The 17872-nt window shown below is 40.7% G+C and overlaps 1 protein-coding gene across 10 annotated transcripts in view; it reads right to left on the reverse strand.

The window, feature by feature from the left end:
- SYNE2 (spectrin repeat containing nuclear envelope protein 2) overlaps window positions 1–17872 on the reverse strand; it is a 324338-nt gene that overhangs the window by 79266 nt on the left and 227200 nt on the right. For 9 of the 10 annotated variants that reach the window (XM_067028349.1, XM_067028348.1, XM_067028354.1 and 6 more), the window contains 12 exons: window positions 14510–14692; window positions 13011–13139; window positions 12320–12441; window positions 12026–12164; window positions 10420–10551; window positions 9334–9486; window positions 9000–9209; window positions 7674–7775; window positions 6758–6877; window positions 6366–6566; window positions 4607–4780; window positions 2622–2753 (listed from right to left, as the gene is read on the reverse strand). In XM_067028349.1, coding sequence (XP_066884450.1) covers window positions 2622–2753; window positions 4607–4780; window positions 6366–6566; window positions 6758–6877; window positions 7674–7775; window positions 9000–9209; window positions 9334–9486; window positions 10420–10551; window positions 12026–12164; window positions 12320–12441; window positions 13011–13139; window positions 14510–14692 — 1797 coding nt within the window. Of the gene's footprint in view, window positions 1–2621; window positions 2754–4606; window positions 4781–6365; window positions 6567–6757; window positions 6878–7673; window positions 7776–8999; window positions 9210–9333; window positions 9487–10419; window positions 10552–12025; window positions 12165–12319; window positions 12442–13010; window positions 13140–14509; window positions 14693–15142; window positions 15402–17872 lie in introns of those variants that run through there. The other variant, XM_067028357.1, reaches the window with a different exon arrangement.

The raw sequence follows: 17872 nt of genomic DNA on the forward strand, positions 1-17872 counted from the left end.
TTCACAGATTTAGATCTGATCGTTACTTCTTTCACTTAGAAACGAAAAAGGTGATGGTCTACAGGGAACACTGAGCTTGCAGAGAGGTTTTGTGTGGCCTAAAGCTTATTCTGAAACTCAAGAAATTTTACATAGAAATCAAGATTTCCTGTGACTCGGGGAAAACAGGAAGCTCGAGCAAGCTCCTTTGGAAGAGGCTGTTCTCCTGGCTTCTCCTCCACCACTGTCCCCCCAGCCCTCCAACTGTCCACCCCGTCAGTGACCCTTATTTCTGTTCTCCTGCCTGGGCACCTGGAAGCATTTTACATTGCGGCCTCAGTATGAAGGGGATCAATAAGAAAACATTTCTTTATCATCTTTTAGACCCAAACAGTAGGGGGAAAAGCTCATTTTGAGAGTCTTCTGGATATAAGGATTCAGGAGGGAGAAAAGAAGAGGATTTTAGAAGAAGAAATGAAAACAACACATTGCTAATTCAACTTCATGAAAAAAAAAAAATTATTCAGAACTGCGAATGCAATGACCCCCTGAAGAGAACTCTGTCCAAAGGCAATTATCTTCTGCAGTTGGGTTCAGCTAATGACACATATCCTGACAGTTACTTAAATTTAATCTTAAAAAATAAATTATGATCAAAACAGAACATTTGCTATTTTCCAATTAACTTAAGCTTTTAAAAAAATTAATTAAAAAGTCTACCTCCAATGCCCTTTCCACCACTCCTAGCTGCAACCCCTTCTGCCTGCCCGAGTCCACAGGCTAGAATAAAATGTCCAACATTAGTTTTAAAAAAAAAGGTTCTAATTTTCTAAGGCTTCAGTGTGAGACACTTCATCTTAAGAGTACCTCTGAGAAGTTTTGTGGTTTTTTTTTTTTTTCCAAAATATCTTTTGTTGGGCTTCCTTGGTGGCTCAGTGGTTGAGAGCCCGCCTGCCAATGCAGGGGACACGGGTTCGTGCCCCAGTCCGGGAGGATCCCACATGCCGTGGAGCGGCTGGGCCCATGAGCCATGGCTACTGAGCCTGCGCGTCCGGAGCCTGTGCTCCGCAACGGGAGAGGCCACAACAGTGAGAGGCCCGCGTACCGAAAAAAAAAGAATCTTTTGTTACAGTTACATGGAAATGCTATTGTTTCATGGGTTGCCCTCATATCTGAGAAGTTTTAATTTTCCCATTTTATACACGGGAGTCAGACTGCACTGGTCACTCGGTCAATGAGGCGTCAACCGGCATTAGAACACAGCTTGCTCAACACCAGAGGCCATGCAACGGACTGACCCTACATTCCCGGCCACAGACGTCCCCTGATCAAGATACACACAAACCTCTCCATGACGCAGAAGACGATAACGACCTAATAAGGAACGCTATCAGTGAGATGGGCTTTACTAGATATCTGTCTTCTTTTAGTCTGGCAAATGTATTTAAAAGTCTTAGAACAATTATTTTTATTTTTAAAATATTTCAAACTTAACAGAATCACAGGTTATAGTTTAAGGTATACAGCTACTCTTGGGGAAATAATCAGGCTTCTATCAGGTTGGCTAATATGAACTGTTTCTTAATATAATAAGGTTTAAAACCGATCTGTTTTCAGCTGCATTCTTTCAGCTGTTCAGATGGCACCTTCTGCACCCCTAGGCTAACAAAGAATTAAAGAGCAGCTTTATCTCTGAGTTCGACTCAATATGACAAGATGGCAAAGAGATCAATGGCAGCTTTCAAGACACCTAGAGAGCATAACTACAGCATTCCAGCCTCTGGAAAATGTTCCTTACAGGAGCTTAAGTGCCTCCAAGGAATGGTGGGACCCTGCCAAGTATTCCATGCCTTCTTCCATCCAGTCTGGTCTAGCAACAAACCTGCCTTTGACGTTTTAAAGTTGATATTTGATAGCAACCTCTAGCTGCACAACTCAGATTCTGACCACATACATTCTAAAGTTAAAACTAAGTATTTTCAGTTTCTGCTGAAAATATTTAAACCTTGTTTTTATCTTGTTGGTCACGTTCTAAACACCACTTGAAAACCATTTTAAGGTTTTATCTTTTCTATGGCATTGAAATTTGAGACACAGAGACTTTGATAATAACAATATCAAACATTACACAAGAAAAAATTTCAAGTTTGAAGTCTCTTTATAACGCTGGTGGCAGGTAACAGATTATTGTTTGTCTCATAGGCTATGTCCAGTCAGGGCTTCACTGTTGTCATAAAACTAAAAACATGTTCAGAGGCCCGTGGTTTACAAAGTTCTTCCCATACTTTAGCTCATGTCCCCACCCACTGACATCCACCTCCAGAGACTGGTAGCACCAGTTTGGTTACCTACATGCTACAGATAAAGACACTGAGGCTTAGGGACAGAAAGTTGACGAAGTGATAAGTGAGAGCCAGGACTCAAACCAAGGTCCTGACCCCACGTCAGACACATGGTTATGGCCAAGAAGCCCACAAGTAAATCTGCAGTTTCCCCAAATATGTATATGAGTTGTATGAGGAATGATATTTCATTTCAATTCAAATCATTCACCTTCAACGTCAAGTAATTTAGCCAAAACACAATAAAAACACAAAGTGCTACAGACAATGACTTTGACAGCTTAAGTGGAAGCAAAATACCTGGTAAAATGAAATCCTTTCCATTAATCTTTCCTCTGTCTCTTCCACCAAACTCACAGAGGGCAACGTAGATACAAGAATTTCCAGGTCCTTTTCAAGAGATGCATAGTTTTCATCAAATTCTTCCCATTTCTAAAGAATTAAGAACACATGATCAGCAGGAGGCTTTTTCTAGAGTAGTTCCAGATAATGACAAAATTAATCCTAAAAACAAAGATGAACTCTGAGACCGTACAAAATTAAAGCACAGATTCCAGGGGTTTCTGAGATATAATCCACCCGAGTAAGAGCTCAGTGTCTGGTGGGAAACAACGCCACTTCCACTGCTTTGTGGAGAAGGTTTTAAAAAATCCAGTTGGTATTAGGGTTTTATGCTTGTCTCATCAAATCGAGTAGGGAATAATAGGATTAATTTAAAGCGATACTCTCAGCATATATACCTCTGTGGAGACCTCAGAGCCTTTCTCTTACTTGGAAAGGAAGGGGCTAACTTGTAAAGTCTTTTTCAACAGAAGCTTCTGTTAGGCTGCTCCCAATGCTCCCTGCTCCAACCCCCAGTCCGACGAACATTACCCAACAAACATGACCCAAACCGTGACCCTGCCGTGCCGCTTGAAGAAGCTGTTTGAGAAGTTACGGGCTTACGCTTCATCAGGGGAGTAACTACTGCCTTAGCCTGAGTCTGCCTTGTCCTAGCTCTCTCCATTTCCATAGAAGCCCACCCCTAGGGTCTCAGCACTCTATAGAGCTGACTTAGGGACATGAAATTCTTACCTGCTGGAATATTAACCACCTCAGTAATTCTCATAGCTAGTGCAACAGCAGGTGACATGGCTGTTTGGGGCACTCACTGGGTTCATGGAGTCTTTTTTTTTTTTTTAACTTATTTATTATTTATTTGGCTGTGCCACAGGGCATGTGGGATCTTAGTTCCCTGACCAGGGAGTAAACCTGTGCCCCCTGCAGTGGAAGCATGGAGTCTTAACCACTGGACTGCCAGGGAAGTCCCTCATGGAGTCTTTTTTTTAAAATACAATGAACTATTACTATAAATATCAACTTGACACACTAACTAGAAAATTACTTTTATTAGCATAAAATAATACTATAGCTTATTATCACATTAAAAAGTTGAATATTGGAACTTTCCTGGTGGCACAGTGGTTAGGAATCTGCCTGCCAGTGCAGGGGACACAGGTTTGATCCCACATGTCGCGGAGCAACTAAGCCCGTGCGCCACAACTACTGAGCCTGCGCTCTAGAGCCCGCGAGCCACAACTACTGAGCCCACGTGTCACAACTACTGAAGCCCGTGAGCCTAGAGCCCATGCTCCACAACAAGAGAAGCCACTGTGATGAGAAGTCCATGCACTGCAATGAAGAGTAGCCCCCGCTCACTGCAACTAGAGAAAGCCTGCATGCAGCAACGAAGACTCAATGCAGCCAAAAAGAAAATAAAATGTTTTAAAAAGTTGAATATTTCTTTGTTTTTTGTTTATTTCCTTTATGTGCTAACATCCACCGTGTTTAAGAAGTTAAAGGGGAAATAAACCTTAAAATTGAGAAAGAGCTTTATGTAAGCTTAATTTTTTTCTTTGAATCGGGACAGGACTGTCATGAATCCACTTCAGCAACAGAACATCTGGGCTTGTCCTCTTTGGGATGCACAATTTCTGAACCACTGACTATTTCATCAAATGATCTCATTCAAGATCTCAAAGTGCTTTCCATTTTGTTTATTTGTACACAAACCTCGAAGGTAGAAAGATGCTGTGCCATCCCTAACCAACATGTAAGAAATCTCAGCTAATATTTCATTCCGGGAGTAGCAGTCAGAGCTGGAACAGGATTCTCCACATTCCTCGCTGCTGGTTCCCACTTAACTACTGCTTAATAATAATCAGATACTTGTTTTCGAACCTAGAGGTGATGACTGAAAATCCAGAATTCCTGGCTTAAGTACAAAATTTATGAAAGCCACATACCTGCAATAAACTTTGCAGCTTTATTCCACACTGGTGTGACTTTTCTTCTAGTAATTTAACCTCCTTTACTTGTTCTGCCCAAAATGTCTCTTTCTTTTGCAATAAAGAAGGAAACATTTTGTTGGAGTATGTTTGGATCAACAGCATGTCAGCAACAAGCTTCTGGAAAAAAAGCTGGGAAATGAGGAAGATTTTAGTATTTATTTATTTTTACATTGTGAAAAATCTTAAAATTCAAGTTACTTCAACATGTTATAGTGTCATTTACTTTTTAATCCAAAATCCCTGGACAGCCATGTAGAGTCAAACACACGAGAAAACAAAATAAAAATTGTCTATTTGACCATAGTCCTTGAGTATGAATGGAATTTTAACAAATCACAAAGAAAAATTACCCTAGGTAATATTTTCCACAAAATAGTCCATATTAAAGGGCAAACATTATTAATTAGTCAATTTAAATTTCCAGTGAGATCTTCCTATATCAGTTATTCCAAGTTTTAAGAAACTTTACAAAAAGTGGTAAAGCCACTGATGTGGCTAATTAGTTTCAAGATGATAAATTGGATGGATACTTGTGTGAGCCCAAGAAACTCACATATTCAATAGCCAGGGGTTCCTAAACTCTGGTTCTAACTTCTACACAATAAAATAGTTAACTAAAAGGAATTCGCTGATGGGGTCTATTGGGATTCTGGTTGGTAAAAGCTCCCAGAATAGCACTTTAAGACCTTTAAAGAGGAAGGCTTTCCTTCACATGTCTCTCTATTTATAGTTGGCTGCCGCCTCTAGTTGTTTGGGGGGGACTTACTAGGTGAATCTCTTCTCTTGTTCCTTGAAAAGGATACATAGACGGGTTTATAAAAGCATTTAGCATAAGGTCTGACACATTGTATATATCAGTTAATATATTTTCTCCTCTTCTCCGCCATCTTTTATACAATATTTACCTCTGAATTTTTCTTAGACTAAACTAAGGTCTACTTAATCAAAAGCCTAGACTTCAGCTTATTGAAGGCAGGAACTCTGTCTTATACATTTTTTTTTTTTTTTTTTTTTTTTTGCATTACGTGGGCCTCTCACTGTTGTGGCCCCTACTGCTGTGGAGCACAGGCTCCGAACGTGCAGGCTCAGTGGCCACGGCTCACGGGCCCTGCTGCTCCGCGGCATGTGGGACCTTCCCAGACAAGGGCACGAACCCGTGTCCCCTGCATCGGCAGGCGGACTCTCAACCACTGCGCCACCAGGGAAGCCTTGTCTTATACATTTTTATTATCAGCACTTAATTACTGCATATCTCTCGTTGATGATCATGAGGTTTTGTTTAATGAAATGAATGGAAAACAGAAGGATTTATTGTAGCATTACGCTAGACGTACATTTATGTAATTTAAATATTTCTTTTGATTTCAGTTCTCAAAGCCTCTCCTAACTCCCGAATTCAATTCCCTCTATTAAATGTTCTTAAAGTGTGTATGCCAAGTTTAATTTTAAATTTGTTTGAATGACTCCTTGACAAATATGTCTTCTCAATCAACTGAAAGCTCCATAAATATTAGGAACTATGTCTGTTTTCACTCACAATCCTATTCTTACGAGTTTAGCAGGGTTCCTGGTACACACTGAGCACTGTAATAGATGTTTGTTAAAAGAATGAAGGAATGATGTAAATTTCACCAAGGAAGAAAACGGATGCTCTTAATTCACACTCAGAAAAACTTAAAGTCTATGAAAAGGTGATCTGACCCACGTGTCTTACCTTGTGATTTTGTATTTGAGCCTGTAAGGCAACTTTACTTTTGGTTTGTTGTAAGTGGTCATGAGCAAGATTTTCCTTTCCGATATTCACCAGTTCTGCCATGCCTTGCAACAAAGCATCTTGCTGGCTCTCAGTGATGAAAGGGCTGCCGAGTTTTGTGTACCTGGCTCTCAGGATTCCCCACATTCTGTCAAGTACATCCTGCAAAGAAAGAGCAGGTGTGCACAGACTCTTCCACCCAACCATGAAAATAACCCAAATGAAGAACATACCTAAATTCCCCTGGTAGAAGAAAAACGTCTTACTCTTTACGATCATAGTAATTCACGGAGAGTAAATTATAAGAGTAATACTCTTTATAATTCATAGTTATGTCTTCTGCTCAGACATACCTCTAATTTGTAAACCTCCTGGAGTAGAACAGAAGGTAAATGAAGCCTCTCCCCTTCGTCTCTTAGTTTGGCCACTCGGCTCTCAGAGTTCTGCAGATCCACTGTATAGGCATCTGCTTTCTAAAGCGAGAGAGACAATACAAAAAAGTAAAACCCTTTAATAAGGAGTCTACGTATTCATTTAAAAAGAATTAAACAGTATAGAAAAGAATGAAGGGAAAAGTGAAAGTCCCACTTCTCTCCTCTCCATTCTCCCCAAAGATCCACAGTTGACACTTTGTTCCTAATGTGTTCAAAGCATGTACTGAGTAGAGGTATAGTGCACATCCTGAAACACAACAGAGTGCACACATCATTGTGTTCTGCAATTTGCATTCCTCACTTATCAGCTCCTCAGCATCTCTTCACAGCAGTACAAATGTATCTGGAGCCTTTTAAACGGACATTTAGTATGCCATTGTAAGGCTGCTCACCGCTTTTGCAACAGTCTGCTCTTAATGGACTTTTGGGCTATTTAGAGTCTTTAATTCAAGCAGTGCAGCTAGGTCCATCCTTGAATATTCATAAACATATTTATCTTTATGCACTTGCCTTTTTCTTTAGGATAAGTGCAAGTCTAGTACCTAGAGAAGTGCCTGAACATAGCAGGTCCTCAATTAATACTTGCTGGATAAATGGAGTGAAAGAGCTGCTGTCTGGAAGAGCATTTAGGCTTAAAGTTTTGATATGTAGCCAAATGATCCCTAGATGCTGGACTAATTGGCAACTCCTACAAAGAGGGTGAGGGTTTCATTTCTCAATACCCTTCCCAACACTAAACAAACTTACATTTCGGGAAGTGATTCAGAAACACAGCTTATACACAAGACTCTCTGGTTCAAGGTTAAGTCAGTTTGAATTATTTTGACTTGATTACCTGAAGCTGTTCATCAATACTCTGGCCACTAATTTCATTCAGAGACTGTTGTAAGGAGGTTTTATTCTTAATAAGTTGATCATATAATCGCTTTATTTCATTCTGTATAAAAAGATAAATGCAGGAAACAGTGAGAATCTCACTTAGGCCGTCAGTACCTTTTTAAAAATTCAGTTGTCCTTCAGTTTCTGTACTATAAGAAATTTCAAACATATGCCAAAATAGGAGGAATCCCTGCATTACTAACACCCATCCAGCTTTAACAATTACCGATTTGGGGCTGGTCGTCTGTCTTCTGCACCCTCCCCTGAGCTTTCTCAACTGTACCTAACCTTCCTTCCCTCAGAATATTTGGAAGCAAATCCCAGATATCATATTATTTTACTAGTATATGTTTCAGTACGTTATTTCCTAAAAGATAAAGATTCCTCCCTTTAAAAATACTACAAATCAATAATAATTCCTTAGTATTATTAACTGTCTAGGCAGGGTCCACATTTCTCTAATTGCCTATACTTTTTCCTTTTTGGCTTGTTGGAACTGGGATCTAAATGAGGTCCAATAGGCTGCAACGGATTAACAAGTGTCTTAAGTCCCTTGTAATCTGCAGGCTCCCTGCCCATCTCTCTCTTTTTTTGTTTTTTTTTTTTTTTGGATTTTTTGCTGTTGGGGTGGCGGGCTGGTCGTGGAAAAAAGCACATATACACACATTCTATGCAGCTTGCCGCTGCCTGGGCCTGGCTGACTGCATTCCCTTGGTGCCGCTCAACCTGTTCCTCCCTTGTGTCTATTTGACCTGGATTCTAGAGGCTTGATCAGATTCAGGTTTGATTTTATCGGCAAGACTCCTTCCTAAGTGATGTTCTGTTTCATTTCTCTCTCATTAGATAGTTTTTAGTAGCTTCCTAACTAGTCCACCTGCCTCAAGCCTCTGCTCTAATCCCCAGTAGACAACTGCCAGCTGGGTCTGCCGGAGATGTACATGGACTGTCATTCCTTTGCTCAAAAACTGTAATGGCTCCCCTTACCTAGAAATCCTGCCAGGTGATGCTCTTTAAGTGGCTGAATGTAATGCAGGAAAGAAACATTACTTTAGCTCAACCTAACAGATTCACACCCGAGAGTTTGGAAAGGACCTCACTTTCAAATGGTCTCCCACCAGGAGCAGCTTCTGAACTAACTTAAAGACCTTCACGGAAAGAGTGTCATCGCTTTCCTTAGCAATTCCCACTCATGAATACTGCCAGGAATAGGAATGAATGGAAATTAGAGGTCCATGCGATGACCTAAAACAGTGCCAAAGCAGCCAAGCGCCCAGACCCATACCTGATAACTGCGGTTATAGTCGAGGCCAGCTTTCAGGGACTTGCTCCTAGAGGCAGCTGTAGCCTGGATGTGCTCCAGGTAGACGTGGAGGTTATCAAAACAGTCAAGGAACAGGCTGGTGTTCTTGCCAGGCCAAGTCATGGCTTTTGAAATATCATTCTTCTTGTCACTCATAGCTAAGCAAAGTTTTTTCAACTCAAGAGCCAGAGTCTGCAAAGTGGAGAGGAAGAAAGACACTGTGAACAGGGTCTGACCCTGAGAGGTTTCGGCTCTAGTTAACTAGTGGGCTGCCTGGGGTAATGGCCAACACATGGGCTTGATGGATGCTCCCTACCTCGTAGTGCACCTGCTGAGCAGCGACATCCCCTCTCAAGAGCCAAGGGGTCTGCAGCATCTCCTCCACACTGCCCAGGCACTGACTGAGGGTCAGAAAGAGTTCAAGTAATTTCTTATCCAAATTTGCATATGTTTCTTCTGACACGTTTTCCTAAATCAAGAGGAGAAAAGGAAAAATAAAAATCACTAAGATTCTTCGCCTTCCTAAGCCTACATTTTCCCTGGTTTCCATTATAGTTTACAATTTACGTTATGCTTTTTTTTTATAATTAGTCATTTCAAATGCATTGTGAACTAGGTGGCAGAATAAATAAATAAAATTAAGATGTTAACTCTGAGAGAAACAAGTTTAAGAAACTCAGTGGTAGGTAGTAAGCTGACTACTGAATGGAATTAAAAGATAAATCAAAAGATGAAGGACTTCTTTAGTGGGGCCATCCAGGTGGAAGCGTGGTCCCAGATAAATCACACTATCCTTCTTTCCACTGTTCTCCACCTCCCATATTTTAACATAGGAGAAAGTGGGTTAATGAAATCAAGTATGGCCTGGAGAAGGAAAAGAAGTCAAGAAGGTTGAAGGGTTCATTAGAAAAAGGTACAACATCTTAAAGGTAGGCATGGTACGGCATGGTGACTATAAGTAAATTAGGAGCCTGCCGAAGCTACTGATTACCCCAATTTGGGCTGTTTCCTGCCCTGTTCTTTGATGGGTACCTAAGCTATCCCGCACACCGCTTCAGTGTTAAGCCTACTCAAGGTTGGAAACCTTGCAGCTACTCCCTCCCTCCCTTCTCACCCTTGCAATCCCAGAGCCCCACTGCAGACAGTACTAATCAATCAAGACCTTTGTTCCTGCCAATCCTGGACTCAGGTTTAGAAGCCTATGCACATGGTATTCTACGCAACCACTACCAAATTTACCAGACTCAGTAAGAGAGATAAATCCTATTTGCAATTCTAGGCCTCATTCCATTATGTGTCCTATTACTTGTTCAGTAAAGAAAATTACGACCAATTTACAATATCACATCTCCCCTCATTTTTGCTATTGCAATGAGGAAAATATATAACATGCAGCTGCTACCTGTGTCTGAAGATTATTTGCTTCTTGACGGAGGTCTTCAAGCTGGGTGGTATAAGTCTTCAGTTCTTCAGTTGTTGGATATCTAAAGTTATATATACTCACACTGGGTAGAATACTCATATTTGTGGCAACCTATTTGAAAAAGGGAAGCCATATTACAAAGAGTTTGAGATCCTGTGAATGTTAACATAAAACATCAAAAATGCCTTAACATGCTATCTTCCAAGTTTACCTTCTTGGAAAGTGTTTTTTGTCTATCTTGTCATTTATAAGAAAAAAATAATTAAATTAAAATTTAAATATTTTGGACAGCTTTGAAAAGTCATGACAGGCTTTACACAGACATTTGAGGGTCCATTTAGATAACAAAACGAGGGGAAACAAAGTATAATTTGAAAAATAGAATAAAACCACTAATCTTTCAATTTGTAAGGATGCTATCTATCTGTGTTCCAAGGTTAGCTGTTTCTTTTCCCATTTATTGGTAGACTCCTGGCATACAGCCAACTCTTAGAATAGAATACAGTCACCTCCAGGGACAGATGTGCATCTTGAATTGTTATTGAAAAACTAAATAAGTACTGAAAATGAGCTGTGACATCAGAAGGGAGAATGATTCAGAGTTAATTTCTTTCCCAAATTGGAAAACTAACATATATAAAGGAACAGGATGGGATGGTAGATGACTCCGCTGGGGTGGAAGGGTGGAGAACAAGGGATGTTATTCCATTGCTGGAAAAAGAATGATATATTACATGTTATAGTGTATATGACAAGGAGAAACCAAGACTAAAGTCCTACCAATGAATTTGATTCAAATTTAATTGGTCAAATAAGGTTCTTGGTAGAGTAGAAGAGAACGGAAAAGTTCCCACCAGATTGGGGAATTGGGAAACCACTGAAAACCTTTGCCCCGGCAGTTTGAGTGCAAAGTTAAAGGCAGAAGCTTGATTTCTGGGAGCAACAGTGCTATTCTGCTCATGGGCTCCCTGTTTAGAGAGACATCCATCAGTAGCTGGCACAGTATGAATAAACCCTTGTAATGGCAATAATCAGGTGTGATAAGTTGTGCTGGTGAGAATACCTATAGACAGGTACCATTGGCATAGGGGCCAGCACACTGCAGATGCCAAATAATATTTTGATGCATGAATGACACTCATACAGCAACGTATCATTTTCAAAGTATTTTTTACATATATTATTCATTCCTTTATTCATTCAACATATAGTAACCAAGATTTTTTGATGTTCCAGTTATTACTGTGCCAGGCACTCAAACGTGAATCAGGCAGACATGGTCTTTCTTCTCATGCCATCTAATGGGGAATGCAGACAAGTACGCAGGTGTATAGAATAGTAAGAGCTATGATCAGGGAAGCCCAGCGTGCTATAGAAGCACGAAAGGGAAGCACTTAATGCAGATTTCCAGGAAGATGAAAAGAGGACAGCTAAGTAAGAAAATCCACCTGGCATCTTTACCTTCTGAAAATAAATAAACTGCTTTTTGAAAATAATGCAGAACATACATGTGTGTTTAATGAATGCTCGCTGGATTTTCAAAGGTAAACACACTTATTTACACTGTGTGCACATACACACTGACCTGGGGCTGCACAAGCTGAGGTAGAGGAAGCCGAACTTTTGATGAAAGTTCATGATGTAAATATTGCCATTTATCTCCACTTTGGCCCTGGGTTGACAAGAACAAGTCTGGAGCATCATTTTCAGGGCTAGATGCCTTACTGTTTTTAAGGGAAAACAGAAGGTGAAACGAATAATCAACGTGCAAAAATTTTATTACATTCAGACAATGTTTTATAAGTGATATTGAAAGAAACACTGTTAACTCTCCCAACCACAATACTACCGAATGTCCGATTCTTTAAAAATATTTTACCTCACAGATGATGTCTGAGTTGTATCTTTATCATGTTGGCAATACTGAGGCCATATTTTGTTAGCATTAAATTCTATGAATTTGATTAAATCTTTCTGTTCCATTGGTTTTAACTCCAGAACCTATAATTGAATAAGATTCAAATAGTCCAATCAATCAAGGTTTTCAATTAGTACCCAAGGGTTTCTTCTGTTGAGATCAGCTGATTTGGAATCACTTCCTAAATCATTATTTACTATTACTCTTTCTTTCTTGCTTGTTCTCGTTAACTTTTATTTTTCAAAAACTTATTTAAAATATTCACACAATGACCAAGTATTGTTAAATATATGCTACACACATGGAAAACCACCAAGAATATCCTAACACATTTTGAAACAATAGGGAAAGAAGTGTTGCAGTTACAGAGGTAAGTTCACCCTAAAGATATTTGCTTAGTTTGATATAAGATGCAAGTTTATAAGGCAGCCAAGTTCCAGTATCCCCAACTGTAACAGATGAAAGCAAAGCAGCTACTGCAGTTAATGCTCAAAACTCAGAGCTGCTGCACACACAGGAACACTCACACATCACACTTTCTATTCAGTCACGTAAGAAAACACTCCAATGGCCTTTCAGTATTTAGTTCAATGGGAAATTCCATACAGAAAGCTTTATTCTTATCTTTATAACTGTTCGGGGCTGAAATTACCTGTTGCTGCTGGAAATCTTTTTGTCTGCTGAACTGTGGCCTTTCAGTTACAATAGATTCAAATTCAGAAAGGTTATCTGGTTGGAGAACTTTCTGATGCTCGGAAGATTTCTTTAGCATGGTAGAATGCTGCAAAACATTTTATTATGGCAGACTATTTATTTAAAATGGTGACCTATTTCAATTCTAATAATGCGACTACACAGTGGAAAAGTTTTATGTGAAGTAAATGACTGTATTTTGTTAATTACAATAATTATACACTACGGTTTAATGTACTTATTTCATAATAACTTCAAAAACCACTATGTTTGATGAAGTGGTCGTTTTATCATTCCTCAACTTAACTCATCCAATGAGTTACTAAAAGCTAGGAAATCTATTGCACTTTTTTACTGAGGACAAAGTGAAACAGATATAAAAAACAGACATGGTATTATGCTTATGAACTCAAATTTCCCCTGTGTCTAAAACATAAGTAGTTGTTTTAAAAGAGAGAGAACATATTAAGATAAAAGGGGATCCATACAGCCTGTGTATTTGTAGCCAATCTTATTTCTGTGAATGTAAGCCCTCTTAAGTAGAAACCACCAACTCATAAGTATGAATGCAAATCTTACATAGTAAGATCCTACTCACAAAATGAACATTTGCATTTATATACACAGAATGCTTTTAAAAGTCACAGCACACTTTAGCTGTATGATACTTTCATCAGTATATGTGAATATTTATAAATGAATAACAAAAAGTACCCTGGAAACAGGTTTTGTGTTTCTGATTGTCAAATTTTAATCTTATCTATAAAGGCTTCATTTTTCCAGTCAATCAGAGTCACACAATTCCTTTAAAATATATCCTTCTTTTATGAAGAAGGCTTACAGAGAGCTCATGATCAGCAAGAACAATCAACCCAGTCAAACCAACTCTAGCCAAACCAACACCATCACTAAAGACAACCTAGATGGGAAAACTACACAGCAAAATGAAACCAATGACAAAAGCCAGTGGAACCAAGCCTTACAGTTTTTTTTTTTTTTTTTTTTTTAAAGAAGATGTTGGGGGTAGGAGTTTATTAATTATTTATTTTTGCTGTGTTGGGTCTTCGTTTCTGCGCGAGGGCTTTCTCTAGTTGTGGCAAGCGGGGGCCACTCTTCATCGCGGTGCACGGGCCTCTCACTATCGCGGCCTCTCTTGTTGCGCAGCACAGGCTCCAGATGCGCAGGCTCAGTAGTTGTGGCTCACGGGCCCAGCTGCTCCGTGGCAAGTGGGATCTTCCCAGACCAGGGCTCGAACCCGTGTCCCGTGCATTAGCAGGCAGATTCTCAACCACTGCGCCACCAGGGAAGCCCAAGCCTTACAGTTTTAAGAGGCATAATTCTTCCTTACTTACTGTAATTCCTCTGTAGTTGTTTCCTTACCTCCACCCAGAGCTCTTTGCTGATGGATCTACCATATGCATGTATCTACCTACATGTTTATACACAGTCATATTTTACCTGGTTCTCGCTGTATTTCTCCTGCAGCATCATCTGGACTTTTTCCAAATTGCACTTCACGGTTTTTAGTTTCAAGGAAAGTGCTTCAGCTTCCTGTTGAGTGGCTCCGCTGTCTCCCAGGCCCTGATCTTTGCAATTCTCTAACAGAGAGGCAACCTTGTGCTCAATCTCTGTTAGCATAGCCTAGGAAATAAAATCATTTAATTAATCATAGGTTTGGTCCTGAACAAGTGTTACAGTCCAAAATAAGTTAGATTCACTCTCTCTACCTAAGTGTATATATAAAGTCCCAGAAACACAAGTTGGAAGGGACCCTGGGGAAAGAAAAACAACTTCCACATAATTCCTGTGCTTATCCATAAGGGTACAACCAAACCAACTCCAAATTGGTTGTAAATAAATAATCTAAATTGCTTGTAAAATAATCTAAAACAAGTGATTCTATATTCACCTTAGAAAACAGAGCTTAATATATCCATTATCGCACAGTGGTTAAGGCCACAGACACAGGAACTAGACTGCCTGGGTTCAGATCCCAGCCCTGCCACTTCATAGCTGGGAAAATTTGGGCACCTTATACTGTATGGTTGTGCCTCTAGTCATCTGTAAAATGGGGATAATAACAGAACTTACCTCCTGAGGTCACTTTGAGAAGCTAGAGTTAAATCCATATACTTTGGCCAGGGCTTGATACGTAGTCTGTGCCAACTATTATTTTTTCCCCCACCTTCCTAACCTTTTTCTGTTGCAGTCCAAGTGCTGAGTAGTAATAAAAAAAGAATTCTTTGAAAATTCTTTCCTTTGCTCTTTTCCTTCGCTTTCTCAAGCCAAATAAGCTTCCCAAATATCAGAAGACGGCTACAGAAGACATAATCTGGAACCTAAAACACTTAGTCATTGATACAACTGGCCAACTTATACCCGGATCTAAAAATAAATCAGGAGGATGAAGTAAGTTTCCCAGTAAGTCACCATCATTGTTTTCCTCCTAACAGATCAAGTTTGCCCTCTCCTGGGGCTCAGGAGCCCCAAAAGTCATGTCAACTGGCTGGGCACACGAGTGTAGCAGCAGCATTCAGCCTCACATGACGGCACTGTGAATGCCTGCACGACTATGAACAAGTTCAGTTCTTTGAGAGAAACTTAAGGAAAAACTCTATTCTTAAAACAAATTTTCACATCACATACTTATAACGTCTCCATTCAAGCAAATTACTTGTATCCTCTATATATAGACTCTTCTAAGCTTAAACAATATGTACTTATAGATTTTAAAGTGGCTGTAAACAAAGTATACTATAATTCTGCACTCTTTTTCTCCATTTAGCTATTTTATGTATACATTTTCACGTGTCTACATACATATACTTCATGATTCCTATTTTTTGTGTGTGTGTGTGGTACACGGGCCTCTCACTGTTGTGGCCTCTCCCGCTGTTGAGCACAGGCTCCGGACACGCAGGCTCAGCGGCCATGGCCCACAGGCTCAGCCGCTCCGCGGCATGTGGGATCTTCCCGGACCGGGGCACGAACCCGTGTCCCCTGCATTGGCAGGCGGACTCTCAACCACTGCGCCACCAGGGAGGCCCCATGATTCCTATTTTAATAGCCACAAGTCAATACTCTATAATTCTCTTAATCTCCCTATTGTTAAGCCTTTAAACTGCTTCCAGTGTTTCACTTCTGTAATCAATGCAGCCATAAATATTCTTCTCGTTTGGGGTTATTTTCAGAGGGTAAATTTAAAGTAATGGGATTATTAGGTCAAAGAAGATGGACATCTTATCTGCTGACAGCTGACTTTCCAAAACATTGAACCAATCAGACAGACATTAGTGGATCTATTTCTCCAGAGTTTTCCAGGATGATATAATTTTTGTCAAGGTAATGTAGGAACAAAACAACAGCTGTGTTGATTCCCATGTCTTTAATAATCAAGGCTAAACATTCTTCTCAAATATTAAATTACCGAATATAATTTTTTCTTGACTGATCTGTTTGCTCCTGTCCTTTGGACATTTTCCCTCTGGCAACTCAGTGTTTTTTACAGACCACTGCAAGGCTTTTTATATGTTTCAAAGTTAAACTGTATGTGTCATGGTGTTATATAAATGAGCCAAAGTTGGCCCCTGGATATTGACCCATATGTTGTTCATTTCTTCACAGCAGAAACATCAGCTCACATTTCACTCGTGCCAGACTCAAAACTGGACCCCCATATCTGTTAGCCATGGTTAAGACAAACTTTGGTGCTCTAAAGACCCCAGCCTCTGCTGTCCTTCAGAGCTCTCTGGCATCACCTAGACACGAGCCCCTCTGGACTGCCCATCTCCTGGGAGTTCCTTTGTCTCTCCCCTTCCGGGGGGTGGTCCCACCCTGACTCCTTACCAAAGCCTCTGGAAGGTACCCTGCCATGAGAGACTTTCCAGTCCCTCCAGGTCCCACCAAAACGCTGCTCAAAAAAACTCATTGTGAGCTACTGCCACCTTGCCGTCCTGTTTTTCCCTTGAGCAGCCCTCACATCCTTGAACTCACTACAAGTGGCCCAAGGACCAGATTCTGGTAATGATCAAGGAATTGGCTCTGGGAGTCTACCCAGTCAGCAGGACTAGAAATTGGCAGATGGCTTCTGAATGGCCTTAAGTGGCTAGGTCTCAACATCTGGAATACTGCAGGTTCAGGTTAGAGTAGCACTGCTCTGTGCTGAATTACACTGTCTTCTCCAGACTCTCAAGCGCCTCATCAGCTAGGTCATGTAGTAGTGCCAGCATTTGAGTGAATCTGCCCTTGGAGCTGACTTTTTGGGTGAGAAGTGCTGAGCTGCCCAAGGAAGGAAGTCAGCTTGCTTACCTGGGTCCCACTGGACAGGCACCAGATGTTGTAAGACTGTGGGTCTGAATGGAGAAAGGGGAGGAGTGCCAGCCTCGGGCCAAGGTGGGTCTTCCCCAACCCCATAATGGGCTATAGTGGGTGGAGCTCCCTGTGGGCTGGCCAGTGACTTGGGGTACTCTGAGAGGAAGTCCTTGTCCTTGGGACCACTGCAAGCGAGCCAATCTGGCCAAGGCAGGTCTTAAGTGCCTTTGGGGGAGGCGCCTCGGCTGGGCTGGGCTGGGCTGGGCTGGGCTGTTGGGCGTGTCGCTCAGTTATGCTCCTGCAGTATCTTCAGTCTTGCCTCTCCCTGGAGGGATACAGAGATCCCAACCTTTGGGCTGTGCCAGCAAATGTTACTCAAAATGGCTCCCAGGCAAGGAAGTTTACATTGCTGCCCCTCCCCAGCAAGAGCGGGAGCATTTGTAATGACACCGCAGCAAAGCCTTTTTATATTGTATCTGCAATCCTGCAAATCAGGATACTCATTTTCAT

Source organism: Kogia breviceps, chromosome 3 (assembly GCF_026419965.1).
Source record: "Kogia breviceps isolate mKogBre1 chromosome 3, mKogBre1 haplotype 1, whole genome shotgun sequence".
In the NCBI taxonomy this organism is placed as follows: domain Eukaryota; kingdom Metazoa; phylum Chordata; class Mammalia; order Artiodactyla; family Physeteridae; genus Kogia; species Kogia breviceps.